The 26,878-nt window shown below is 39.6% G+C and overlaps 2 protein-coding genes across 2 annotated transcripts in view; one reads left to right on the top strand and one right to left on the bottom strand.

Annotated features, from left to right (window-relative positions):
- itsn2b (intersectin 2b) overlaps positions 1-17,649 on the bottom strand; it is a 36,784-nt gene extending 19,135 nt beyond the window's left edge. The window contains exons 1-16 of the mRNA XM_082527662.1: positions 17,370-17,649; positions 9,200-9,258; positions 7,576-7,668; positions 6,867-6,930; positions 6,586-6,761; positions 6,048-6,278; positions 4,885-4,987; positions 4,306-4,442; positions 3,563-3,626; positions 2,846-2,983; positions 2,614-2,690; positions 1,681-1,943; positions 1,450-1,599; positions 1,194-1,334; positions 846-933; positions 456-595 (exon numbers count right to left, since the gene is read on the bottom strand). Of these exons, the coding sequence (XP_082383788.1) occupies positions 456-595; positions 846-933; positions 1,194-1,334; positions 1,450-1,599; positions 1,681-1,943; positions 2,614-2,690; positions 2,846-2,983; positions 3,563-3,626; positions 4,306-4,442; positions 4,885-4,987; positions 6,048-6,278; positions 6,586-6,761; positions 6,867-6,930; positions 7,576-7,668; positions 9,200-9,206 (1,872 nt within the window). The 5' untranslated portion in view covers positions 9,207-9,258; positions 17,370-17,649. The remainder of the gene's footprint in view (positions 1-455; positions 596-845; positions 934-1,193; positions 1,335-1,449; positions 1,600-1,680; positions 1,944-2,613; positions 2,691-2,845; positions 2,984-3,562; positions 3,627-4,305; positions 4,443-4,884; positions 4,988-6,047; positions 6,279-6,585; positions 6,762-6,866; positions 6,931-7,575; positions 7,669-9,199; positions 9,259-17,369) is intronic.
- Positions 17,650-19,166: 1,517 nt separating this feature from the next.
- Positions 19,167-26,828, top strand: gcfc2 (GC-rich sequence DNA-binding factor 2). The gene is made up of 18 exons (XM_082527677.1): positions 19,167-19,572; positions 20,137-20,238; positions 20,707-20,916; positions 21,043-21,291; positions 21,514-21,614; positions 21,795-21,946; positions 22,195-22,378; positions 22,580-22,703; positions 22,820-22,871; positions 23,041-23,138; positions 23,410-23,609; positions 23,831-23,975; positions 24,491-24,612; positions 24,745-24,821; positions 25,058-25,124; positions 25,213-25,359; positions 25,447-25,583; positions 25,823-26,828. Exons 1-18 carry the CDS (start codon positions 19,245-19,247, stop codon positions 25,959-25,961), a joined length of 2,634 nt encoding a protein of 877 aa, XP_082383803.1. The 5' UTR covers positions 19,167-19,244; the 3' UTR covers positions 25,962-26,828.
- Positions 26,829-26,878: the final 50 nt, after the last annotated feature.

Here is a 26,878-nt window from a genome sequence, read left to right as displayed (position 1 = left end):
AGCTTTACAGTTCTACGATTTTGCACTGCTGAGAATAAGTGCAAAAAAATAATATAATCCACAGAGCTTGAGATTCTGGCCCTTAACTGATCAAGGATGGAAACCATCCTACACATTCCAGAAGAACTGCAAGAAGACATTAACTATTGTTCCCTGACACGGCTGCCATGAACCTCAACGACTGCAAAAACAAGCATTCAACATTTTCTCATGAGAGTATTCTAAGGCTGTTTTCACACCTGCAGTGTTTAGTCCGTTTAAATCCAACATAACTCGGTACCACACACATGCAAAGAACACAAACTGTACCTACTAGCTGTAAAATAAACTAAGGGCTTGCTTAGTTTATTAGCCACAAGACGAGAACACAGCACCTTCTACCTGTATTTACTGTGTTGCTGCTGCTCCACACGCATCTGGCCAAAAAGCAGACTGAAGTAGTGACAGATTCCTACCTGCATGTCTTTGTTATACTGGTCCATTTCTGCTAGTTTGGCAGCCGTCTCTTTCTCCAGAACTTCAAGCTGTTCTCGCAGTTTCATACACGTCCCTTTTTTCTCCGTCATGCTCACTTTTAGGGTGGACACTGTCGATGCTACAAGCAGATAAAATACAGTCACTGCGGTAACTGGTGGTACATCTATCAGACAACAATCCATAAATTGTTTGCATTTACTTCTTCTGGTTGCATGTATTAAGTAATTATAATTACAACAGGTATAATGAAAACCGTGATAATTAAAATGAGTCAATTTGCCATATAAGAGGTATTCTTTTCATTTTATTTTCCATTTTTTTTATGATTGATGGTCCAAAGCTTGGCATGTTAATTTTTCACTACTAACCAGGCAGGTTATTCAGAGACATATTTTTCAGCTTTTCAGTCAGTCTTTTCTGCTCCGGAGTCAAGTGGGACAACTTTCTCTGGAACTCCTAATGGATAAAAAAAAAAAGAAAAGAAAAGAAAAAAAAATGCATCACTGGAGGGGGGCGGAGTTTCAAAAAAAGATTAACAGACACACACCCTCTCAATAAAGCAATACTCATATACATAGGTAAACTACTAAACAACTATCCTTGCTACTTTCAGCACTAAATGTCATAATATTAGGATATTATAGAAATACACAAGGAACTGAATGAAACTCAGAAATGATCTCAGAAAAAAAATGGGGAAGAAAAAAAGCACAGACCTCAATTTGTTTCTGCAGATTGTTAATATCCTGCTGACGTGCCTCCTTCCTTTGATTGTTAAGATCAAGCTCAGTCTTCTGAAGTTTTTTCTTGTTCTGAAAGTCACGCAGGCGGTCCGAGATCTGACGGTGCTTGTCACCCTAAAAGAGGTAGAGACAGAAGAACAGAGATGAAATAGCTTAAAAAACCTCCACAACATGTAGACAGAAAGTATTTTTGCTCTATGTTGGACTGAAATGTCTCTTCAGCACTCACCACTGCCTCCAACTCCAACTCCAGGCTCCTCTTCTTAGCTTTCAGTTTGGTGATTTCATCCTGCTCTTGTTCCTTCTTTAACTGGAGCTCTCCTTTCCTCCTCCTCTCCCACTCCTCTTTTCTCTGACGCTCGAGCTCCCGCTGTGCAGCCTAGAATAAACGGACACACAGAAGTAAGTACACCACGCATCACTGCGAACAAACCAACTCATTCAGAGACGTTCACCTCACCTCTTTTCTCTCTATCTCCCTCTGCCGTTCTTCCTCTTTCTGTCTCTCCAGCTCTCTTTGGAGCTCGAGCCTCCTCTCCTCCTCTTTCCTCCTTCTCTCCTCAGCCTCCCAAGCCTCTTTCTCTCTCTTCTCTCGCTCTTCTTTCTCTTTCTGAGCACGCCGCTCCTGCTCCCTCCTCTCAGCGTCCAGTAGGGCCTGTCGTCTTTTCTCCAACTCTGCATTCCCTCGTTCCAAGTTTGCTTTGAATTTATCTTCAAATGATACTAAAAATAAAGTAGGAAGACATGACAGATCACTGTACTTTTCATGTAACATTAAGAAAAGAATTGTGAACATGTATGTGACTAAATACTGATTATTTATTTGAGATCATGTCTTAAAAAAAAAAAAATTGTGAATGATTTTTATAAGATTTGGAGGATTAGCATTTAACAACGTCCAAACATTCCAGCTGCTACTTGTAGCCTAAGTCACCAATACGTGCACCACATTCCAGATGCTGTTCTTTAAAGACTCAGACTTATTACTAGAGTTTGACCGACTGTTTCCATTTTACTATGCGCAGCTTCTCTCATATTTATGATAAAATCATTTTAATCTGTGCATCATTTTCTTTTGTATTTTTGGTAGTCAAATCTATGCACTACATGGGAAACACACAGATGAGCTGCAAGTTTTGTAACTCATCTTATTTGAAGTCCATAGTAGTGAACCAAGGAAACAGAGAGAGAAAAAAAGAGGGTTAAAGCTGAGATGTGAAATGCAGTTACAAGAAGAGGGGAAACTCAAACTACACCCATTATATTAGTATTTCTCAGTGTTCAAAAAAATAAAATAAATATTTATGATCCATAGCTGCTGGCTGCACATGAACCCTCAGTTTAAAAAGGCTGCTGCCTGTGTGAGTTGGTTGTGTTTATTGGTAGTACTGACTGTTCATTTTTGGTTTCTGTGGCGGTTCAATTTCCAAGTTATCAATCAGGGAAGAGCTGAGGCCATTCGTGGCACTCCTGCAATACAGATTTCAATCAGTTTCTTTGAAAATACAGCATGCAACATCACTCACATAATAACAAGGTTTTGTGCAAAAAACGTTACGTCACGCTTTTATATATAGAGAATGTTGGAGAGGTTTTGGTCAAGCAGAACATGTGTGTCCACATACCTCTGTGAGGGTGGTACCAGCTCAGTTGGCAGTGTTAATGGCAGTGGTTGACCACTCTTTGCCAAATCCACGAGGTGCATTGCCAGAATAAACTCCTCCGCTTGTAGCTTGCCATCTTTATCCACATCTGCTAAATTCCTGCAGGAAATTTGCAAGTTGGACTTTTATAGAACATAATTTACACTTATCATACTTAAATTCAGCAGAATAATATTCATGGGAAATAAATATTGTTACTCAGGAATATTTGGACCTCATATTTACAATTACAACATCAATATTACAGCTATTGGACTTGCTGCTCTGACATAACCAGACTAGGTGTTGAAGCACAAGATGCATGATCATATAAAACTAACTCAACCAAATTCAATAAAAACAATTAACAGTTATAGCATTAAGTAGCTAACTGTAGAAAACATGTCCATTTGATTTGATAAATCCTGCTGTATTCAGTTGCGTAAAAAATATTGTAGAACAAAAGAAAAACAAAGAAAAAAACCAGCAAATCTATTGTCAGATTTTTTAACCCATTTTAACAAGTAATAGATACTGGGAACAGCATTCTTAAAACAAAAAACAATTACTTCCTTAATAATGAAAGCGGTATTGTGATAATGCTACAACTGCATGACCTTTCATACTTCTGGCTGCCAAACCTGACTGTAGTAATCAAAAGACATGTTCAGACACACCAAAATACACACATAATCCTACCAGATGGAGGCCAGTTGTATTTTTGTCAGCATCGTACTTTCCATCACACCCTTCACCTGCAGACCTGGTAAGAAGAGGAACAAATGTCAGAGCTGTGGAGCACAGAGGTGTGGGGGTGTGGAAGAAGAAAGGAGTGGTGTGTGTGAAATAGTACAGTGGCTGATGATATATGAATTAATCTACATATAACGTGTGGTGAAGACAGGAAGCAGTTGCAACACCATAACCAATTTTTCCTAGAGTGACATTGTACAAAGTTTCAAAATTCTAAAAAGCAGATGATGGTAAACAGTCTGTGACAGCATGAAAACACTCAGCTTTTTACAAAGGTCTACAAGGACACAAAATTTGAAGGAATAAAAGAAGCCCTTTGTGTAATTTTGTTACCATACAGACTGCGTAATAACAGTCAAGTTGCATTACTAAGAAAATTGGGGGAAAAAAATCTGACCTTCATTGTCATTTCAATAAATCTTTGTTTTTTCATAAGAACAGGTTTTACAAGGTTTGCAGAACAAAAGGACAAACAAATACTTGACTGTGTGCATGTGTGTGTTGAGAAACACTGACTGAACACACCCGCTACTATAGCCTCCACTACTTAAAGCTAACTAAAGGTTGATACAGGGGAAAAAAAGAGGGAGGAAAATGAAGTCATCAGTGACTGTCTCCACACCTAAATTCCATAAATAGTTTGGTTTTATATAACCTATACAGTGAGCATACACATAAATGCATTATACCAGTGAGGTATCCAATCATCTGTTTATCCAAGCTGTTGAACTGCTGTCTGTATTTAAGTCTGGAAGCATGTGGCACAGCCCAGTCACTGGGAACAGCATTCATGGGGGACATCACAGATGGGGTTGAAGAACCGGAGCTGAAAAACAATACACCAAATGTTTATGTTTGTACAGATAATAGCCCTTTCCCATTAATACCTACTCAGCTTGACTCAACTCAATTTCTGAAATTTTATTTTTCTGACATATAGCAATGCAGCCAGAAGTCCTGTAATGTCATTTGTATGCATCACGGAGTGGATTTTTGTGAGTAGTCGCTTTTGACACCATTGAATCGGCAGTCAGTGGCAGGCAGTCTGTTGCTGTTGTTGTCACATTTTTCGTGTCGACTCAGATCACTTGGGACCCTGGTTGAGTAGTTACTAAAAAAGTACCTAGAACCGAGTTCTAACACTTAATGGAAACCCTACAGACCCAGTCGAGATGAGCAGGTACTAGTTGAAAAGGGCTAAAAGAAACTGACAAGGTAAACAAGTCAGAGGTTGCCCAGACATGCTTACGTATATGTGCAGGTCTTACCTGCCAGATCCCAGGTCTAGCAGTGTTGGGGCCATGTTTATACCAGCAGGCGAAGAGGCGCGTCCAAGCGGAGAGGCGTAAGAGGTCGCAGATAGAGGTAGGCCTGAAGCAGAGACACACATGCGCGTTAATCATATTTCAACAATAGGGCACAAAATGTTATTCACACACTTAACCACAATTACAAAATGTGATGTTCTTTTTTTCACTTGGTGGAAAAGTTGAGGGTTCTGTCTTTACAGTTTTCTTAAATGGCAGATGCCTGTACTGTGATCACTGTTGTAACCTTGTCAAGGACAGGGAGGCCATTTGTATGGAGATGAGACAGAAACCTGACTCTGCAAAACAGGACAGGAGCCATTCCATTTTCCTGGTTTTCCCTTAAAATACCCAGAACTGCTTCATTGTCAGCAAATATACAGTATTTAATATGAGAGAACAGCCAGCATTTCTCCTCAGCAGTTTTCATACTACAACAAACAGCAGATAAGCATCAAGAAAGCAATAACCAAAAAGACAAACAAGAGCTGTCTAACAGATCACACACAAAGATGAACATTCCCTCCATAACATGCATTATTCGAGTCCCCCAACCAATATCTAGTTTCTGATTAGTTTGAGGTATTTTCTTAAGAGCATCGACGTGATGCAAAATTTGTGGATCTAGATCTAGTTTTAAGTGGACTCCAAAACTTAAGCACTACCAAGCTGCTTGGGCCAAACTCCAATCCAGGTCAAGTTTGCATACAAATCCTGCTCACTATTAGCTAATGCAAGTTTATCATGTTCAAAAGCTGACAGAATATTTAATACACTTTTTTCCAAATATACTAATCTTTAAAAAAAAATAAACAAAACCAAAGTTGTTCAAGTTGTTGGACAAAACCTTCTCTTAAAACAGAAAAACTTTGAAAATCTTCAGAACAAAGTTCTGCTGCTTCATGGACTTGCTTCTTTAGTTAGTTTTCAGCCGTGACAACCTGATCAACTAGCATGATAAACATTGATCAGATAACACAAAGCGCTATGATAACCTGGAATATTTAAAGTGTAGCATATTTAATAATATCCTAATAGATTTCCTGTTAGAAGTCTCTCAGATACAAGATGAAAAAGAAAAAAATGACAGCTAACTGATTAATGGATAAGAGAATTACACATACCAGTATTCAAACCTCCAGAAGAAATTGGCTGGAGGAGACCCATGGTGCCATTTGGTACTGTGGTATTTCCCATAATTGGAACCAGGGGCGTGGGGGCAGTGGACATCATTAGTGGGTTCATTCCTGATGATGAAGGAACCATTGGGCTGAGGCCCGTCATTGGTGTCATAGGTGACACGGCCATAGGAGTCAACATGGCAAGGTTTGTTCCATGCACCATAGAGCCAATTCCTATGACACAATTAGATACACCATTTTTGATCACAGTGACTAAATGCATGCATGGAAACAATCAGTCAGACACAGTTTAGATTAGTCTAAGTGCTCCGAAATCTTTGAATGGAGGATCTTCATTTAAACATTTTTTTTTAAAAAAAATCATATTTTCGCTTCTACCTAGGAGCCATAGCAGCTCGTTCTTTCCCGTTTTTGTGGGCCATGTCCATTAAAGGAAAACTCCACATATTTGCCAATAGTAAAATGTTAATTTTCTAACAAATTCACTGCTATAGTGTACGATATAATAATAATATCGTACCATAGGCAGGGTTGGTGGGGTTGTTCATGGTGGGAGCACGCACTGGAGGCTGCTTCATGATGATTGGAAGCGATGAGGGAAGTGGTGTACCCGTAAGTTTTAGCTTTATAAGCTTCATAGCAACAGAAAACTCCAGCCGGTCCATCTTTCCATCTTTATTCATATCGGCCAGGCTCCTGGGAGACAGAACACAAAACATAAGCAAGGAAACGGTGATGGGTTCTCAGGAAGATCTTCTCAAGCACAGCATCTTATCCACTGTGAGTCTGTGTTTCTCTCACCATATATCAGCCAACACTGATGCAGGCAGCCCTGACTGAAGGAAAAACCTCTTTGCCTGGTCTCCTATAAAAAGACAGAGAGGGAAGAAAACAAAAAAGTGTCAGTTTACAAGTATGAGGTTGTACATCACTATCTGGACTTTAATACATATGTTATATTGGTTATATTTACATGTGCCTCGTCGCGTCTGTATTTGTACGTGTCTGTTTATTACTGTAAATCACAGGTGGGTAACATTTTCTCCAGCAGGCCACCCTCGTTTAGACACTCACTAAAATTCCATCCAAATATTTCATCAAAATTTATATGCATCTTGCCAGTTATTTAATGTTTAGCACTGCATAGATAAACCTGTTTTTTTCCTTTTAGGATGTTGCAGGGCAAACTGAGATGGCTCACAGGCCGGTTCTGGTCCTCGGGCCACATGTTTTCATTAATAAAGCACTTTTCAACTTTATTGGTGCTACAAAGCGCTTTACAATGTTTTCTACTTCCATACACAGGCACTGGCATGCCATCTGAAGGAACCTAGTATTCAATGTCTTGCACCAGGACACTTCAGCATGGGGAGGGGCTGGGGATTAGGGATACCAACTGAGTCACAGCCATTTGCAATTTCCAGTTTCATCATGATAAAATAGCACTCTGAAAACCAGCATCCAGTCACTGTGTGAATCATGGACAAACAGCATGTTTAAATGTCTGTACCTGTGACGTAGCCCATCGTTGGGGAGAGGGAGTCAAACATCTGATCATGTTTGTCCCTCTCCTCTGGGGAGATTGCCCACACACTTGGACCACCTGAGGGGGGAAAGGAAATGTAAAGTTTCAGTCATAGCCAGTGAGATTAAATAATACCAGGCAAATAGACCCCAAGAAGTAGCAGGCTTAATTTTTCTAATTAATGTCAGCTAATTTATCAGATATTCAGTTCACTTCACAAGATTACACAGGCGTAAAAAAAAAGGAAACAGGAAGACAGGTGCACACACACAGACCAACTGACACAGATAAAGAGTACCCTGACGTCAGCCTCAGCAGCAGTCAGACACTGGGAATCCACCAGTATTGACAAAGTGATAATGAAGCTCAAATTTCACTTTGTTAAGTGCAAAACAAGACACTTTTACTGCTCTTCACCAAGGCTGTTTACTCCACGATATATCAACAACACCAACATATTAGGACTGTTCGATATAACGATATATATCGGATGACGATATAAAAACGTCTATCTTTTCATTTGACGCTATCGTTTGTTTCGTGATGTTGCAAAATAAACTGTTTACCGCAATATTTTTTCATCGTTTTGATGGTCACTGTAGTGGCTATATTAATTTCTTAAAGTTATCTCTTTCTCTTATATTTAATATAACCACACTACAGACGGACAAGCGCCTGTTTTTATGCCTTGTGGTTAGCAACAAGGACGGTAACACCATCGCGTGTCCGCTTGTTTATGTTCCACATAAACCTTTCACAATAAAGCTCAAGATCCTGTTGAGACTTTTCAAAATAAACTGAATCACGTGAAAGAGCAGATTATTTACGGAAGAGAAGTAAAAAAGAGCCGCCAGGTGTTAAAAAATAAACCTTAGACTCAAACGTTAGAACAGGCTTTTCCCCGCAGCACGCTGTGTAATAAATACTCACAAAGAAAACGGCGGCCGTTACAACTTATGTCTAATCTTATGTCTATGTTTCACTGAGTGAATGGGTTAAATGCAGAGAGGGATTTTCCCCACGGGGACCAATAAAGTACACTTCTTTCTTTCTAAAAATGTATAGTTTCATGCATCTATTAAAACACTCGACTCCAGCTACATGACGCGCAGCTGGAAACACTTCCTGCAAGTCGAGCTGCACGAGATTCACATAATTTACAGAAAATGTTACATTTTTGTGATTTATATCGTTATCGGGACGATAGAATTCTTATATCGGGATATGAGATTTTGGTCATATCGCACAGCCCTACAACATATATAACCTGCACCAACACCAAAAATATACTAATCTGGGTACTTTAATCCTGTCACTGAAGCTATCAGTAAACCTGGTGGGTTTAAAAAAAAAAAAAAAAGAAAGAAAGAAAGAAAAGAAAATATATGGACCAGACTTCAAAATTAGCACAACTGTGTCAAACTATAAAGAAGCTGGTCAAGAATATGTACACAAACGTAGGCCAAACACAACCCAGCAATTATCACTAAAACTAGCCTTATGTTGGCCTCAGCAGCTCTGCAGAGCCACATTCACACACCCCTCTTTCTTTCATTCTCCACACAGATTTAACACTGTCCTTTATACACACAAAACGCAGTGATCTTACCATTCATTTTCGCAGGTGGAGAACTCCCAGTGACGTCCTCAGCTACTGTTCACAGCCATCTGCAAAACACACATAAGCACGGTCCAGTAATCAGTCAATACTGTAGCTAAGAGAGGACAGTACTGTCATAGAGAGCAGGAAGATAAAAAGGCAGAGAGAGGTACAGAGACAGACCAGGCAGAGAGAGAGAGAGAGAGAGAGTGATTCTGGTCGGTCAGCAGAGTCAAACAGGGCTTCTCCTGTTCACTTTGGCCGCATCCCAAATCTTTTCAACCACATGGACTTTTTTCAGTACTATCAACACTGACGTCGTAGCGGCCAGAGTGCAATCCATGCTACTACTAAAGCTAAACCGACACGCACTTATTAACATTTACTGAGTCCAGGAATACAAACCCTTGTTCAGTTCTGTTTGATCAGCTAATGTAGACTGAACAAAGGATCTACAGCCCTTTGGTGTTAAACAGACACCACTTCTTCAAAAAACTGCCCACGTTTGATGTACCGATGTTATACTTTGTTCATGTTTATTCCCCAGTGTGATGCAAACACCATCAAGTTATTATTATAGACACAAAGTTTTTGTTCAACTGCAGTCCATGATAGGACTACTTAATTATAGCAAATGTTAAACTTACAACCATTTACATTTTTTTCCTAAGAGCAATAGAAGAAAGGTTATTGTAGACTCTTGAAAAATCTATAAGTTTCACAATACAAGAATCAATCCTGTTAGGATATTTCCAGCTCTCTATTTTCTAAAGCTTATGTGGGTCCAGGTCATGAAGGCAACAGTCTAATCAAAGAATAGCATTAGTTGAAATACGACAGTGAAAGACACCTTAGCACAGGGGTGGGTAATTAATTTTTAAAGTTAATATCCACCAGGAATGAGTTTATCCTCTACAATGGTGCAAGCTTCTTGTGTGACCCCTGGGGAAAATGACCCAGTCCTGCCTTCGAGCTTTACCTAGACAACCACAAAACGAACTCCACTGGTTACCAATATTCAGCAACAAACCAACGCTCAACAAGCACACTGTTTCCTGTGTGAACGCCCTTTAAGACTAAGCCCAGATGTTGTTTTGCTGCTTATACACTTTCAGTCTTTGTCCACAATTTGTAGCTATAGATACGATTACAATATGTCCATCTAGAGTAAAGTTGTAGCTCAACATTCAACTGTTGAAAATGAGTAAAGACAAGCTACTACACTAAAGCGACAAACCAATACTCTCAATGACTTTAAACCTGCCTTCCTGTTAGCAGTGACTATGACTCTTTCTCTATCTCATCAGGCTTTGAAACCGCTCTTGTTGAGTCATGCACTTGCAAACAAAGTGTGGGAATTGGCCTATTGTTGCATAAACCTGTTTTATGTAGTAGGAGGCTCAGCTTCTTCTTGAAGGTTGGGGTTTATAAGTTTCAAGTAATTGCATGTGATTGTGTGATCAGGCAGGTCTGTCCCAGTACTTTGGTCCAGACTAAAATATTATTATATAGGGACAGTCCACAGGGGTTGATTGTAATGTAAATAACAGGGTAAATGTAGCAGACTCTGTCTCATGTATCACATATGAACTCCTTGTTGACAGAAGGCGGTAAGTAGCTTTATGCTGGGTTGGAGAAATAGTTATAGGTCTTATCTGTGGCTGCTGTAGCACTCTTCCTGTTAAATGATCATTACAACATGCACAACAGAACAGAATTGTTTAGATCTGAGACAGTTATGAATGTCGTGTGAACTTATTTATAGAACCATTAATAACAGTAGTAATGCAACACTGAATACAGATGTAATCTTTAACTGTCCGACTGGTACGTCAACTATTTTCTTCACATTTTCTCTTTTCATTTCATATTCGCATCTTTAGAATGACAACTTTCCCTGTTATCATCACACTGCCATCGGCCGCTCAGATTCACATGATGAAGGTGGAGGAGGAAAAGCAGGAGAGAAATTCTAATCATTCCGCTCAGCACTTCCTGCCTAACCTACGAACAGAAGCATTTCCTTAATCAACATCAGTTGACAGGAAGTGATCACAGATCTTGGCGAGAGAGAGGCAGCTTTTAATGTCCTAAAAAATAAGCGTGAGAGCTGTGGTTGAAACTGACAGTATTCCAGATTAAAGAGTCATTTATAGGTGATTACTGACATATCTGGTGACAAGAAGCCTGTGCATGAGAATATGAATGAGGGAGAGAAAAAAAAACAGAAAGAAAGTGCCTGGCTGACACTCTTACAAGGGCAGAGAATAACAAGAGAGGGCTAATCTACTGCCTGCCATCTGTCACTCTCCCTCTCTCCTTCCTTTCCCGAGTCAGACCATACTCTTATTCGATATCTCTGATCATCCATTCTTTCCTCTGCTTCTCCCATCTATTTTCCTAGCTGTTTAGATGGAGAGCATCAAATACAATCGTACTAGTTTTAAATGAATTTAGAGCATATCATTGTACTCTCTATATTGCCATCAGCAGTGACAATGGATGGTTTGGTTGTTCCTTTCAAGAAATGTACTTACTTATGGAGGTATTTGAAAGCCACTGACACTGAAGTCATGGAATCTAATGTCTGGTAACCCAACACTACAGGAATCTGAATGAATAAGTGAAAGAAAGCAGCAGACTGTTGGCTTTAAGGTTTACTGTTTCCACAGTAAGCAAGCAGTCTAACTTTCCTCACAGGGCGGCTGCCTGACCAACTGACCGACTGAACGTCGGACTTGGCTAGCACAAAGGAGTGACCTCAGTGGCAGAGTCAGCTTTGCAAACTTCATGCAAATACCTTCTGGAGTCGCCCTCCACATAAATACACACTGCCTCAGTAGAAGCCTTGTGCTGCTAAATGAATACCTCTGCTCCACCATTTGCATAGACTCCCCGAAGGTAAAATCAGAGTGAAGATCAACAACCAGAGCTCCACCTAACTTAAAAACTAACCTCATCTATACTTAACCAGTGATACAGAACCTTTTAAAAACATCTAAAAACAAGTAGGAAAAGGAAAAGCAAAAACAGATTCTAAGCTAGATGCACTGTTTTGACACAACTGAATCGCTCTATCAAGGAGACAGCTGCCTTGTAGATGGAATGTGCCATTACTGCAAGCAGGCGAAATAACTCACCTAGAAGCCATGTGCTGATAGTTATCAAATACGAAAGCAGAAAAATGCACCTCTAACTACATTTAGGAGACAGGCAGGCAGATACAATTTGTGAAAGGTGGTGAGCTTAGTACCAGACAAACAAGAGAAACTCGCAAAGCTGAAAAAAAGTCTTGTGAAACCAAAAGAAAAAAAGATCCAATGGAAACCGTGACAAGTTAAGTGAGCTATATATTATTCTACTTATGTTTGTTGAATTTAACTCAGAGAGCATAAAGAGGATGGACATAGCTTCCTTGTTACAAAAATAAGAAGCCCCTAAAAAAAAATGTGGATTTTACCTAGTGGCCACCAGATGGCGATAGCTGTAGTTGCAAAAAACTTCTAATCCTATAAAAGTCTATTACATAGGTGTCAAACTCTGGCCCGCAGCCTAATTACATTTGGCCCGCGAAGCCATACCAAATTACTATTAGAGCTGGCCTACTGGTATTATACAGCTAATATATACATTGTTTAGTATTAAGCTTTGCTTGTTCCACATTCAGTTTTTCAGCAAAACTTGTTTGAGTCCATAAGAAGAGATTCATTCTTAAATCTGGAGGAAGATATTTTTCAATAAATATTAATGTTAGCCCGCGACCTTGTTCTAGTTTTGAATTTTGGCCCACTGTGTATTTGAGTTTGACACCCCTGGTCTATTAGGAAAACAGCTACCTTTATTGACGTTCATCTCAAGGCTTCAAAACAAAACTTCAAAAGGTGACATCCTGGTAGGTCTTTTATACTGTCTATGGTTTGAAATATGAACTTTTAAATAAAGCCACAGTTCCCAACAGCATTTGCAGGAGACACCAGGCAGAGACTGGGCGCTCAGGATCTGTGGTTTTCAACAAGACAACAACCTTAAGGATCCTGCCAAGAAAACACAGGGTGGCTCCCCACTGACAATCTTGAACTGACCCTGCCACAATCTGGGCACAAACCCAACAAAGCTCTCAGACTGTGAATTTACTGTGGACCAACACTCCTTATGAGTTGTGTTGAGTTTGAAAAACGATAGAAAACGTAGAAACGTCCAAAAGAAAGGTGTGTCAAACATATGTGATAATTCCCACAAAGGACTGAGGCTGTTACTGCTGCTATAATCAACATATAAATGAAAAAGAAAATTTGATATTTTCATTGATTTACCAAAGTTTACAATAAGTGTGGCGTAATGTACCTAGTTCTGTAAAAAAACTGAAATAAAAACTTGAATGTCTAAAAACCTCTGAATGCACTACAGTAGTAGTGAACAGAAGCTCTCTGTAATGACAATAGAGCAGCAACCGCAATGCATGTCTTCAAATCTGAATAACAGCAAGAATCCAAGCTACTGATGTTCCTATGCCCAACACTTTGACTTCCTCCTAATTCTAGCTCTATTTGTGTGTGATGCTGTTTTTGAGTTACAGTGTGTGCATGAACAATATTTTTTAAAAACCTTGTGTAGTTCTGGATTTAAAAATAAAACAACCCAAAAAAGAACAGCTGTTATACAGCTTGTCTGTATAACTAGAATTCTGAGAAGTGGAAAATATGATAAACCCCTGGGTAGCAAAACACATAAGTCTGCCTAATGTGTCCACTCATCTTGGTGTGAACACACATGCAATAGCCATTGCTTTTGTCATAGTTCGGTACATAAATAGACATGTGACTCAGTGTCCCAACCTGCAGTTCATGAAACAGCTCTTTCACAATGGTGGAGAGGTGGTGAAACACTGTAGTATACTTGCTAACAGCCAGCAAAACAGTAACACTGATGTCCATAACACCACATAACCACTGTATACTGAAAGAAATAATCAAAATGAACAGTGGGACATTAGATCTTATTTTTCTTCGACCATAACAGTCTAAATTCCATTGCGGAAAGAGCTTTTCTTTACAAACTACAATCAAGAGTTTTTGTGTTTATATGCATATCAATTTGCTCTTTGGAGTTCTGCTGTGGACCTGCTTGTCTATCAGTTAGCATACACAACAGTGAAACCTGTTGGATAAATGGCATGACTGTTTCTGACCTTAGCTTCTTCAGTAGACACTTTGAACCATATGTGCCTTTCTTTCTGTCTGTTTATACCTTTTGCTTTGTGCTACTGTGTACCTCACTGCCATTCCACCCTTGCTTAGAGTGAATCAAGAAATAACAAACATGACGTAACACTGTCAGGGATAGGGATGAGACTGAGAACAGAAACATATTCTCCTTGCTCAAGTTCCTCATTCGTGACCATCTTTTGAGCAACCCCCCCCCCAACTTTCTCACCAACTCTCATAACTTTGCATGTAAAACTGCACCCTGCCAGTCCTGTCATCATCACTGCTCTTTTCAGGGACAAACACTGCGTGAATGCCGTTCTAAGGAATGATTGATTTTCTGCCGCCTCGCTCACTGACCTCACACCAATGACATCAACTCCATCCACAGTTCTGTTTCTGCCCGATGACACCCTTTCTTCCCCTCTGTGTCCTCCTTTGTGTACAGTAAAATTACCCAAGCTTTCTCTTCAGCTGTTTTTAATGTGTATTTTCAATTCCTTCCCACAATACAGAGACAACTAACGGGTAGTTTTATTAAAGTGATACTTCAGCATCCACCCGCTCTGCAGTAAACACCCATCTACCACGCTCAGGGCTGCAAAGCAAACCAGCAGCGTTTCAGATTGGGTTTGATTAACTATGTTTGCAATGCCAGATTTTGTTTTCTTAAGAGGCATGGCACACCTCTCCCTCTTTTAGCCTGGGTTTGACTCACCTTGATTTGTCCATCTATCTGAATATGACAGGGCTGGAGAACGTACACTTCTAAATTTGTTGTTTGGCTTGTGGCATGTGGCTCAGTGGGAACATGGCAATGCTTCACCACTGCCAACTTAAAAAAGACTGCGAGTCTGGTTTGACTGACAAGTTAATGTCGGACCAATATTTATATAATAAATGGAAGTTGGATGAGGAAAACGGTAGGCTGCTGCTTAGTGTCCAGTATTAAAATGACAAGCATCAAGTTAGGATTGGACACAAAGAGCTGCAGCTTGGTAAGACTCCTCCCTGTACTAACTCAGCATGTTAACCACTTTAATATTTTGCTGATTTCAGGGTTTTAATAGCCTACAACAGAACTCTGGTAGGTGATGATGTACGCAAACATGATGTGCCCACATATATTAAAGGCCATAAGTCTTTGTTACCTTATTAGAGAGACATTTGTGCATTTTCCTGTCAATTTAGGGGAACAAAATGACTACCCAGTGCTGGTAGGATAAACGCTACACTGGTGGAATATTGCTTTTCTCAAAAGAAAAGAACAGCAGATACACTCAGCATGCACTTCATTCCAGACCTTTCAAGCATTTTCTCTAAATCTCTGTCACTTATTTTTTTTCCAAGCAACTCTCTAATAAGGTTGGCCTTCGGGTAAAAGACTCTTTTAAAAAAAAAAAAAAAAAAAAAAAAAGCTAAAAGAACTATCTCTCAACTTATCAGTGTTATGCAATAACAAAATATTTGCACTGAAATAGACAGCACCGGAGCAAATGATGATAATTTTTTGTGCTGATGTGGTTTTTAAACAACATCCTGCCAAGTTAGAAAGATAAATGCTGCAATATGTTATCCTGCATTTCCCCCCCAAGTTTTTTAATTAAACTTATTTGCAATCATCACTCACAGTAGTTCATATTATTTGTAGATTGTATCATGTTTCCAGATTAATTTTTATTTCAGTTCAGTTACTTTCCACATTGTGTTCCCTTATTTCAGTTAAGTTTTTATTACCTTCACTTTAGTTATAGTTGATCATATGCACGAATACCTCCTGGTTTAAGTTTTGTTGACCCAGTTTGACCAGACTTATAAAAACTAAAAGAATTTTCCCTCATTATATTTTAATTTTTAATAATTTTTATTATTAGTGAGCGGCATAGTAGTGCAGTGATTAGCACTTCCCAGCAAGAAGGAATGGGATTACCCTCCAGGCTTGGGACCCTTCTGCGTGAGTTTTCTCTCACAGCCCAAGGACTTGTATGTTAGGTTAATTGTTGATTGTAAACTGGCTGTAGGTGTTAATGTTAGCCCTGTGGTAGACTGGCGACCTGTCCAGGGTGCACCCCACCTCTGATCTTATTACAGCCGGGACATGCTCCAGAACCCCCACGATCCTGAATTGGATAAGCAATTCAGAAAATGCATAGATGTGTGGATAATAGTTTTCTACAATCCCAATACTATTTCAGTTAGCTCCCCCCAAGCTCACTGTTCATGGTCTTAATTAATTGTAAAAACAGAGATTTCGCAGGGAAGAACGATTGGGTGCAGCAGCACCAATCTACAGTAGCCTATAATAAATATGGTGAAGTAACCCTGTCAGCTATTGAGTTGGAATTAACACAAGAAATATATTTTGAATTCTTTCATTAAATATATTTGTGTGGGCCTCGGCTTTCACCAATTAGGTCACTTTGCACAATTGAGACCGAGCAGGCCAATAATTCATACAAACATTTCCACTTGGGGACGGTAACGTCATTTACAACCTTCATCTCTGTTTATGTGTCTCTAGATAAACCGAAAGAGTCGCATTCCCTGATCACTTGTCACCAGTCATTGAGACCTGCCTGCAACCTGCTCAACTAGTTTGAACCAAAAGGAATTTAGGAGACTTTCCTGCAAATCTGCTCTCACAAACCTCCCAGATACACTTTCGCCATAAAATAAGCGCCAACAAACACTCCTCATCTGATTGTCCACAAAAAACATTTAATGAAAACACACAACTTAGCAAGCTAACCCAACTCTGACGGTCCCAGGTTGTTTGGCACCCACGGTGAAGCATCACCTCTGAACACTTTTTCCTTTCATATTTTCAAATTTTCAAATTAAACAAGGTACACAAGGAAACACGAACACGGAAAAGTCATTAAAAATATCGAAAAGTCAACAGGGAGTCTATAAAGGATTATTATGAGAACATCAAACTTACGGTCATGCTTAGATAAGCAGTTTCGCTTGCCTACCTCTCTCACCGCTACGGTTCAAAAACATCAACTTCTGAGCTTTCGAGAGGCCGCAAATGACGAGCCACCACTTCTGGACGGTTTCCCACACACGCTCTCAAAGTTTAGTATCCGCGGAGAGCTGCCGTTTTCAGGAGATATGTTAAGTTTGTTAACGTTTCTGCTCAAGAGAACCTGTTGCTGACAGCTCGGTGTGTCACACCAACAACATGGCTGACGACGAGTGATTGGAGCCTGTGAGGCGCTGCTAACGTCCGGCAAGTGGGAGGAGAGAGAAAGGGAGGAATAAAAGTGGAACAGATGGAGAAGGAGAACAATCGATGGGATGGGAGGCAGATAAGAGACAAGTGAGGGTAATATTATACAATATGGAGCCAGACTAGGAGAATAATGGAGAAGAGATTAAAATCCTTGTATGACTTGGAGATTATTCATGACAAATTATGAGATAAGGATATTCTGACAGTATACAGTCATATATTTTGAAATTATATAGGTACACGTTCTGTGATTATACAGTCATGTGTTCTGAGATTATACAGCCATACACTCTGAGATTATATAGTCATATATTCTGAGATTACACAATTGCACATTTGCAAGAAACAATTCAGAAATCCTCTGCGATTAAAGTCACAAAGAGTAGCTCACTTTGGAAATTTGGATCAGCCTATATAGCCAACTAATAATGTACTGTATTAGATCGGTAAATCAAATCATTGCCTGTTTTTAACCGGGTTTAGCTGTGTAAATTTCCAAAGCTCAGAATTGGGATAACACCCAAATAATCCAGACTTTGAAGGGACACTGTTGCCTTAAATTAGACATCTTGTTTAATGTGGGTGGCAGTTGGGTGTCCAGCAATCAGTCATTTCCAAAACTGGTTGGAAATTTCTTAGTAACTTACCTGGACTGTAATTTGGCCAGATTTGGCTGCTTCAGTGGGACGAGATCACAAGCTCTGAGGGAATGCATGATGGCTGCAAAGAGATTTTTTTTAAATTATAGAAAATTCAGTGGATGATAATTTTAATGTTAACAGATCTCCTGCCTCCATGAACACTCATTACGTACCATACATGCCCACTACTGATATAGCAGTTGCATTTAAAAACACGATTTAATCCCAGTAACTAAGTAACTAAGACAATGAATTATAGTCTGGTCTTTTGTATATCGTTTGCAAAATATGGGGAATAATAGGCAGTGGACCACTGTGAAGGACATAAGGAGTCTATCTTCTAAAACCTACAAACATATATTTTTCCACCTACAGTTAAACCAATAGTTTTTACTTCATGTGATGTTCTTTAACATTAATTCATGTAATGTTATTTAAAACTGCTTCAGTGGATATACGCAAGAACATGACTGGTTACTGTGGTCATGGAAAACTCAGCTAAGAAGTACAACGAATTTTTATTTAACTGATATCTAAAAAAAACTTAATAAATAATACAAAACTATAATAGCGATGCTGTGTATATCATTCACTGCTACACATTGTCAATAGTTTGTGTTTTTCTGTTTGTGTCCGTGTGGTTCCTCTAACCTAGTAAAGTTTTAAAAAAGTGCTATTTTCATCCCAGGTTCTGTTTTGACTCCAGTTTATTCCCACAGAGCGCTGCTTTATGTAGTAATTTTAATGAGATGACTAACTATTGTTAATTATTATTATTTATTTCTGTGGAATATCATCGTTTGTGTTTAGTTTACTATAATGTGCAAGCGTTTTTCTTCTGAAAAACTAAACATGTACTCTATTACCCATATTCCCTTGAGGCGTACTTGCGGCAGCTTTGCGACATTTCCAAACGATTTTCGCGGTTTACGGCTAGTTTACAACTTTGCTACCTCCATGGTGAGTGGAGCAAAATGTTCAACAAGAAACCCCGGAGAAACTTTCGGCAAAGAAAAGACTGCTCCAGCGACGATGAGGACCAGCCAAAGAAGAGCGAAGAAGGAGAGGAAAACCCGGAGAAAACCGCTCCAGCTGTGGTAAATAAGCCCCTTAAAGCCGCGCAGAGCCGCGGCATCACTTGCAGCTCCAAGCGGGAAGCGACGCCTCCGAAGCCGGATTCCAGTGACGGAGAAGACGGGGAGAGCGTGGAAATGACAGAAGAAAGAGAAGAGAGAAAGAAAGACCAGGAGGGGACCAAAAAGAAAGAAACCTCTGTTTTGAGTTTCTCCGATGATAAGGAAGGTAAGTAAATGTAAACGAGGCGCTTTAAGGTAAATATCTTTGACTCCTCAGCTCACTGACAACTTTAGAGCAACGTTAGGAATTTGGAAATATTAATCTCCTGTTATCTGTTGGTAAAAGAGGTGAAGAACCTAAACCTCAAAGATACAGTGACAGTTCATAGAGTTCCTAAATGATTTTATCCACTGTCAGTGCTTTCCCTGTCATCTGTCCACATCATCTGCCCAGATGCCTCTTGAACCCCATGTGTTTTACTTTATTGGACCCGAAGGTGACAATAGACACCATTTCCCACATATTGAGACAATGTCACACATTTTGTGTGGCTCTACTTTGCAAAAGTAAAAACATACGATTCCCCCCTAAAAACGTGTGACTTATGAAGAAAAGCTGATCTATGGGGGAATCCATATTGAAACCCAGTGAGGATTATCTAACAGAGCTGCAGCTGGAATACCCAACATTTAGTTTGTAGTGGTCTGATCATCCTAACAGAGGATGGCGGTTGGCGGTGATTGCCCAATGTAACGGCATATAATTCTGGTTTGTTTCACCTTCTCATAGCTGAGGAGTCTACGTTTAAATTGAAGAAGTCATCTGAGAAAACAGTTCTGTTCCAAATTAGGAAGAAGGAGGCTCCGCCTGCCAAGACCATCGTCAGCACAGGTAGGTCCATGATGGGAACAAGAACTCTTAGAAACAGATCTTGAATACAGTATATGTGCATTAAATACACTCACTGGACAGGTGTGATATGTGTATCCAAAAGAATGCATCCATTCCATAGGAGGTGATGAGTAGGGAAGTGACAGCAACAGATCCATGTGTTCACAGGTTTTTTCCTGGTTTAGTCTCTGCAGTTTAGAGATGATTTTGGTAGAGGCAATGAGGCTGTGATAACTTATTTGACAGAAATTGATGTGTTTTCAAATCCCTTTTGGTCATAAATAAACCAAAATGACTATTTTTCTAATCCTTTCTAATCTTAAGATTATACTGTTAAGGGTTTACATATATAGATTCTTTGCAATATCTAATGTATACCAGAACACATTTTTGGTGAGTAGACAGAATAAACATTTTTATGCCTTTTAGCTAAAATCAATGGCTTCCTGTTCTCTCTTCCACCTTCAGGGGCTGGTGGTGCTGTCTCATCATCTGCTTCACCCAGGCAAGATTATAGCAGTCAGGCGTCACCACATTCTGTGGATGATGACGACGAAGATGATGATGATGATGACAAGGATAATGGGAGCAATGATGACAGTGATAGCAATGAACGTGGAGTGGGATCTCCTTCAGCCAGCTCAGCCTCAGACTCTAGCAGTTCTTCTTATACGCCCGGTATGTTTTGTCAAAGAGAAGGACTCTCAGATTGTTAGGACTACATGATATGATTAAGATCATCAGTTGTTAATCTGGATTCATGGCTGTGTTTTTAAATTTCTTCTGCTTTGTTTGTGCCTGCAGTAAATATCCCCAATGCTAGAGAGATCGAGGCAGCCAAGAGACGGCGTCGTGCCAATCGAACCCAGAAAGAATTCATTCCCCTCAGTAGAGATGGCCAGAGTTCAGCTGGCAGCACACCAGATCACTACAGCAGGGAGGATGAAGATGACAGAGTCGATGATGATGATAATGAGCTGGATGATCATGAGAGGAGAATCGAGTTTGCCCCACGGATGAGGAGCATCAGGGAAAGAATTGCTGAGAAACTTGGTATGAGAAGGCGGGATACAGAAAAAATAGTATGAGGAGGTGAGAAAGAGAGAGAGAAATGGCAGGTGTAGAGAGAAGAAGAACGGTGGGGAAGCATGAAAATGTGAAAGCTGTTTAAGTTAAAAAAGAAAGGTGAAATTTGTCATAATAGGCCTGTCTGAATAGTTCGTATGGATTTTAACCAAACCGTGAATTTTAATTGTCCTATTCTGTGTGTTTTAGGAGAAAGTGATGGCAGTCGGTCAGGGACTGATGGGGAGGAGCAGGAACTCTGGGAAGAGACACAAATTGGGAAGGGAGTCAAAAGACGACCAGGGGAGCAGGTATGAGGGCCAATTAACATCTTGTTTTTGATTCTCATTATTCTGTTAGCACATATCTATAAATGCTGTTACTGTAAGTTATGCACCTGTTTTATACCTTTATGCGTGTCTTTTTGCATTGTTCTGCTGTCATTGCTTTTTGTCTTTTTATCCTCCTTTTATCCTGATATTTTTCATTAGAGCCCATCTGGCAGTGAGTCCAGCAGCTACAGCAGCAGTAGCATAAGCAGGCGAGATAGAGGAAGACAGAAGAAGAAATCTGCAGGAGTCAAAGTTCCAAAGATGCTTCCCCCTGTCACTGTCTCAACGGTCAAGAGAAGGATCGCTGGAAAGTTAGTTTGCTCTTTATTCCACACACTATAACGATTTAAAATATTAATGACAGAACAGATTAGGATTAAATGTTTAAATGATACACTGTACAGCAGTAGTAATTCCTATTAGCATGATTCCAGAGGCCAATAAACATTACATTTATACACTGTGCTTTTATTACTGCATGCTGCCAAAACATGCAACACACATTTCCCCCCATTGTACACTTAACTCCTCCACTTTGTAATATTTTTTTTCTTCCTAGACTTGATTCGTTGAAGGAGGTGTACAGAGCACGCCAGGCAGAGCTCAGAAGGATGGAGGGCGATGTTGAGGGTGCTAAAACCTCGTTGGAGAATCTGGAGGAAAGCTCCTCAGAGAAGCAGCTTAAGTTTTACAGGACCATGACGACTTATGCCCACAACATGGTGGAGTGTTTGCAGGAGAAGGTCAGAAAAGAAAAGTTAACATTTAAAGCAACAACTGAAAAAAAGAGTAGTTTATCTTTAAGCTTTAAATTGTTCTACTGTGTATTCATATGATATAAACCAGTACAGCATTATCTGTTTTTTTTTCTCAATACTTGACTAAATTATCCCAGATAAATAATCCCACAATAATTTAGGTGACTCTCCTTTTATTTGCTGAAGGTTGTTGAGATAAACTCTCTGGAGCTGGAGTTGCACACTCTGCTGTCTGACCAGATGGAGGCGCTGTTGGCTCAGAGACGAGAGAAGATTAAGGAGCAGGCAGACCACCTGCAGCAGCTTAGCTGTGAGTGAAGTGTGTGTGTGTGTGTGTGTGTGTGTGTGTCTCTCCACGTATATTAAAACCTACTGTGCAGTGTGTCTCAGGATGTAATATTTAAATTAACTGGATGTAATTTGTAGATAACATAGCAGAGCAGAGTGCAAGTTCAGCCAATGGATCAGAAACTCAGTGGTGAGTGTAATGAAATACCTTTCAAGATTACATTTCCTGGTTTGCTTTGTTACTTTTCTAATTTATTCTGTTCATGTATTAGAAAAAGGAAGTATATGCATGCATTTGAGCAGGTACTCCATTCTAGTCTTGCACAGATATGGGTTTAATATTTGTCTCTGTGTTCCAGTGAGGTAAACGTCGGTGTTAAAACTGAGGAAGACTTTGATATGGCTGAAGACACACAACCTTCAGCAGAAGAGCAGGAGCAGCTGCAGAAGAACATAGGTGAGGCGTGGTTGTTCAGCTCTCTGTATGAGCATCAATTTGTAGGCGAAGGCTTTGCTAAAACGGTGTACCTTAAACACAGTGAAGTATAATACAATTAAATTCTGCAAGACTGCAATATAAATATTTTCTATTTATTACGGCAACTCTCTTCTCTCTTTGTGGCTTTCTCTTTTAGTTTCTAGGCTATAAACTTGAGAAAATCCTGATTTGCTTGATGCCTGTGTATTTATCTGTCTCTCTTTTCTTCCCCTTTCTGTGTCTGCTCCAGCTGACATACTGTTGAGGTCTAAGGCAGTATTTTCTGATGTCCAAGAAGACTTCTGCAGTGTTAAAAAGATTCTGTCTCGCTTTGAAGAATGGAGGGAATGCTACTCAGAGTCCTACCACAATGCTTATATCTCTCTGTGTCTGCCCAAGTTGCTGAACCCCATCATCAGGCATCAGCTGCTGGCGTGGAACCCTTTAAAAGTACTTGAACTTGTGTACGCATACAGAGGGTTTGAGGTTTTAGACATGGATTAACGCTACTCCCAGACTAAGACCTGCATTTAAAAAAAAAAAAAAAAAAAAGTTTGTGGTCCAGGACTAGGCTTAATCCATGTCTGGGGAATTGAACTGTAAACACAGCTGCCATTAGTTATGATGTTATAATATGCAGCAATAACCATAGATTTATTGTTGTGTCTCAGGATACCAGTGGAGACTTTGAAAACCTCCCATGGTTCACAGCAGTGGAGACCTTTTGTCATGGACATGGCCACGAAGAGCTGGAGCACACAGACAGACAGACGCTGTCCAGCGTCATAGAGAGGACCGTCGTACCCAAAATGACTGGTACTGTGGACTCAATGATCTGTGCTCCCCATAATTTAAGAAGCAAAAACATCCAAGTACAGGACTGCATAGGGGTCATTGCTTTTTCATTTTTAAACTAAAATCCATTTCATGATTTAATCTGAGGCAGTATTATCTGAGCATTTTTTTCTTTTACTTTGCTTTTTGGTTCAGCTTTTCAGGTGCTGTGGATAATCAAATCTAAATCATTTTTTAGGTCCAGAATGTATGAATCGTCTTAGGGATTTAGAATAGCTTTATGCAGCAAAATTAACAGTCCATACCAAATGAATTACCAAGTCACTCTGCCTATAACTAATATTTTACAGTGGTCTCCCTTGCCTGGTATAGTTATATTGGAACGAAGGTTTGCCTTGAATTCCTCTTAGCCTTTTATATTGATTGCTCTCTGCTGGTCTTTGAAAAATCCATATGCACATTATAATGACCTCAACTACAGACACGAGATGCGTCAAATACTGACCCTGCCTGTCTTTGTGTGTCTTTGTTTCCAGCTTATGTGGAGCTGGTGTGGGATCCCATGTCCCACCAACAGTCTGTCTGTCTGACTGATGTGTGCCACAGTCTGAAGGAGGACTATTCTGTCTTTGAAGGAGAGCATAGCAAGCCAGTCAAGGTAAAGCCAACACTTACACATTTTTCAAAACAAAACTCACCTTTGCTGTTGTCTTTTACCATTTAAAACGTGCCTATTATTTACTGGGTCGTACTTTCAGATACATATTTTGTGTATTTGTCTCCCACTCAGGCATTCACAGAGGCTCTGGTTCGCAGGCTGAGAAGCTGTGTAGATGAAGATGTCTTTATTCCCCTGTACCCCAAAAAGTGAGTTTCTGTTTGATGTGTTTAAAAATGAATATCAGGTGTTGAGTACAACACCTGCATTTTGTATCCTTTTGTTCCTTATTTGATACAAAGTATAGTACTTCCTCGTATTAAATAAGGAAATGTATCTAAAACTCTCTTCAGTCATTAGATAAAATTGTCAGATAATAGTCAGATATGGTCATTTAAACCTGTTGTATTTGCACTTTATTTATACTGTCTGATCTTCTATTCAGGTTTCTTGAAGAGGCGTCTTCACCTCAGCGTCACTTCAGAGATCAGCGGTTCTGGACAGCTGTAAAAGTACTGCTCAGACATTTGTGTTGTGTCAGATTTTGACTGTATTTTGAAACTTCTCAAGCTAATATCAATTGCATTGCTTTTCATTTAGCTCTTAGGCAATATGGGGAAGTGGGATTTACTGCTCCCCGAGTCTGTATTGAAGGAACTGATGCTGGACAAGCTGTTGAACCGATACCTCATGACCACACTGTGCAGTCACACGTTGTCCAACAATGCTGTTTATGCATGCAAAAAGGTATTTGAATGCATCACAGTTGTTGGTGTTCTACATATTAGTTTGACGTTGATAATGATGCTTTATCACTCCTCGCTCCCTCCTCAGATAGCAGATGGTTTACCCCCGTCTTGGTTTAAAGGGGAGAGCACCTGTTTGCCTCAGCTCCACAATTTCAGAAACCACATAGTTCAGAAAGTTCATGCCATCTGTAAACAGCAGCCTCCCACAGATCCCAACACCAGGTAATAAAGCATGTTTTTGTAGAAAACAGTAAGATAAGTCAACATCAAATAGATGCCCTTTTTAAATTAATTTTATATTGCTAGATTTTTTTGTTTCACTTGATACACAAGCTATTGGAGACTTTCCTGCAGTGTGACAGCAATATTTCTATAAAGTCATTATCTTCATACGTTTGTGCAGATGTTCCCCACCCCCACCCAACAAATGTTGTAATCAGAATCATGTGTTTCTGCTATAGGGCTGCTGTGGTTGACCTACTAAAGGTTTTGAGTACAATCAGATGCCACGACTCCATCATGGCCATAGCAGAAAAATACCACTATGAAGATGCCATCTACTCTCATCAGCTGCTGAACCCAGAGACTGCATGGGTCTGAAAAAGATCAAGGGAAGACGGCTCAAACTGAAATACCAACCGCCTAATGTGAGGTGGCGTGTACAAAACTGTATGCTCCACCTTGACTGAAGCAATAGTTGAGATGAACACATGTTTGTAAAATAATTCACATTCCTACAATTTGGAATTGTGAATATGTCGCTGTTTAAACAGGATAATTGGATTTTTTTTATGAATAAATGCCTTTTGTGATTGTTTGTTTAAACCTTTTGCCGTTTAAGGTGTTTGAAATCGCACAAACTTCTTTTCTCTTTAATCCCACTCCACATTAGATTTTTATCACTGACATCACTACACAAGCTACAGTCCTGTTGAGGTTTTCTTATTAAATTGTCCGGTTTCTTATGAACAGATGCTGACAAGACAGACATCTGAAGCAAGGACAGAAAGAAAGGAGATGAGCTTTGTCATCTCCTTTCCCCTGTCAGGGGTGTTTTTCTTTAGTTAATACCAATATCATCTGTCAGATCACATTAAATACAGTACGCAGCACTGAGCTCAGGTCTTGCTTAAATTTAAAAAAAAAAAAAGTTAACCACATGAGGTTTACTGCATGAAAACTTTGCTTTTCTAACAATCATAATACATATTTTAGACATTACTGTACCAATAGTAAAAATAATTGAATATACCTAAAGCCCATCAGAATCACCTGCATTATTTCAGGTTTGAGGGATGTTTGTGTACTAGAAGACCGCTGTAATAAAACTGATCACTTTGTATGTAACTAAACCTCCAGATACACAAGAGAGACAGTGAACTTGTGTGGCAAAGATAGTCTATGAGAGAACTCTCCAAAGTGTGTTGGTATCAGTTCAGTTTTTTTAAAATCAGGATTCACTTGTGATTCCAGTCTCTGAAGTTAAATGTAATTTAGAAAATACTTAACTGCCCAAA

The sequence above is a fragment of the Aulonocara stuartgranti genome, assembly GCF_965226115.1.
Source record: "Aulonocara stuartgranti genome assembly, chromosome: 1".
NCBI lineage: Eukaryota > Metazoa > Chordata > Actinopteri > Cichliformes > Cichlidae > Aulonocara > Aulonocara stuartgranti.
Note: the sequence above shows the minus strand (reverse complement) of the source record. Positions and strands in the feature narration are given on the sequence as shown.

Bases quoted from the DNA above. Each gene is read 5' to 3' on its own strand.
- gcfc2 (XM_082527677.1), top strand. From the start codon at position 19,245: ATGTTCAACAAGAAACCCCGGAGAAACTTTCGGCAAAGAAAAGACTGC. The intron at 20,239-20,706 runs GTAGGTCCATGA...TTCCACCTTCAG, and splicing joins CAAGACCATCGTCAGCACAG to GGGCTGGTGGTGCTGTCTCA. The intron at 25,125-25,212 runs GTACTGCTCAGA...CTTTTCATTTAG, and splicing joins GGTTCTGGACAGCTGTAAAA to CTCTTAGGCAATATGGGGAA.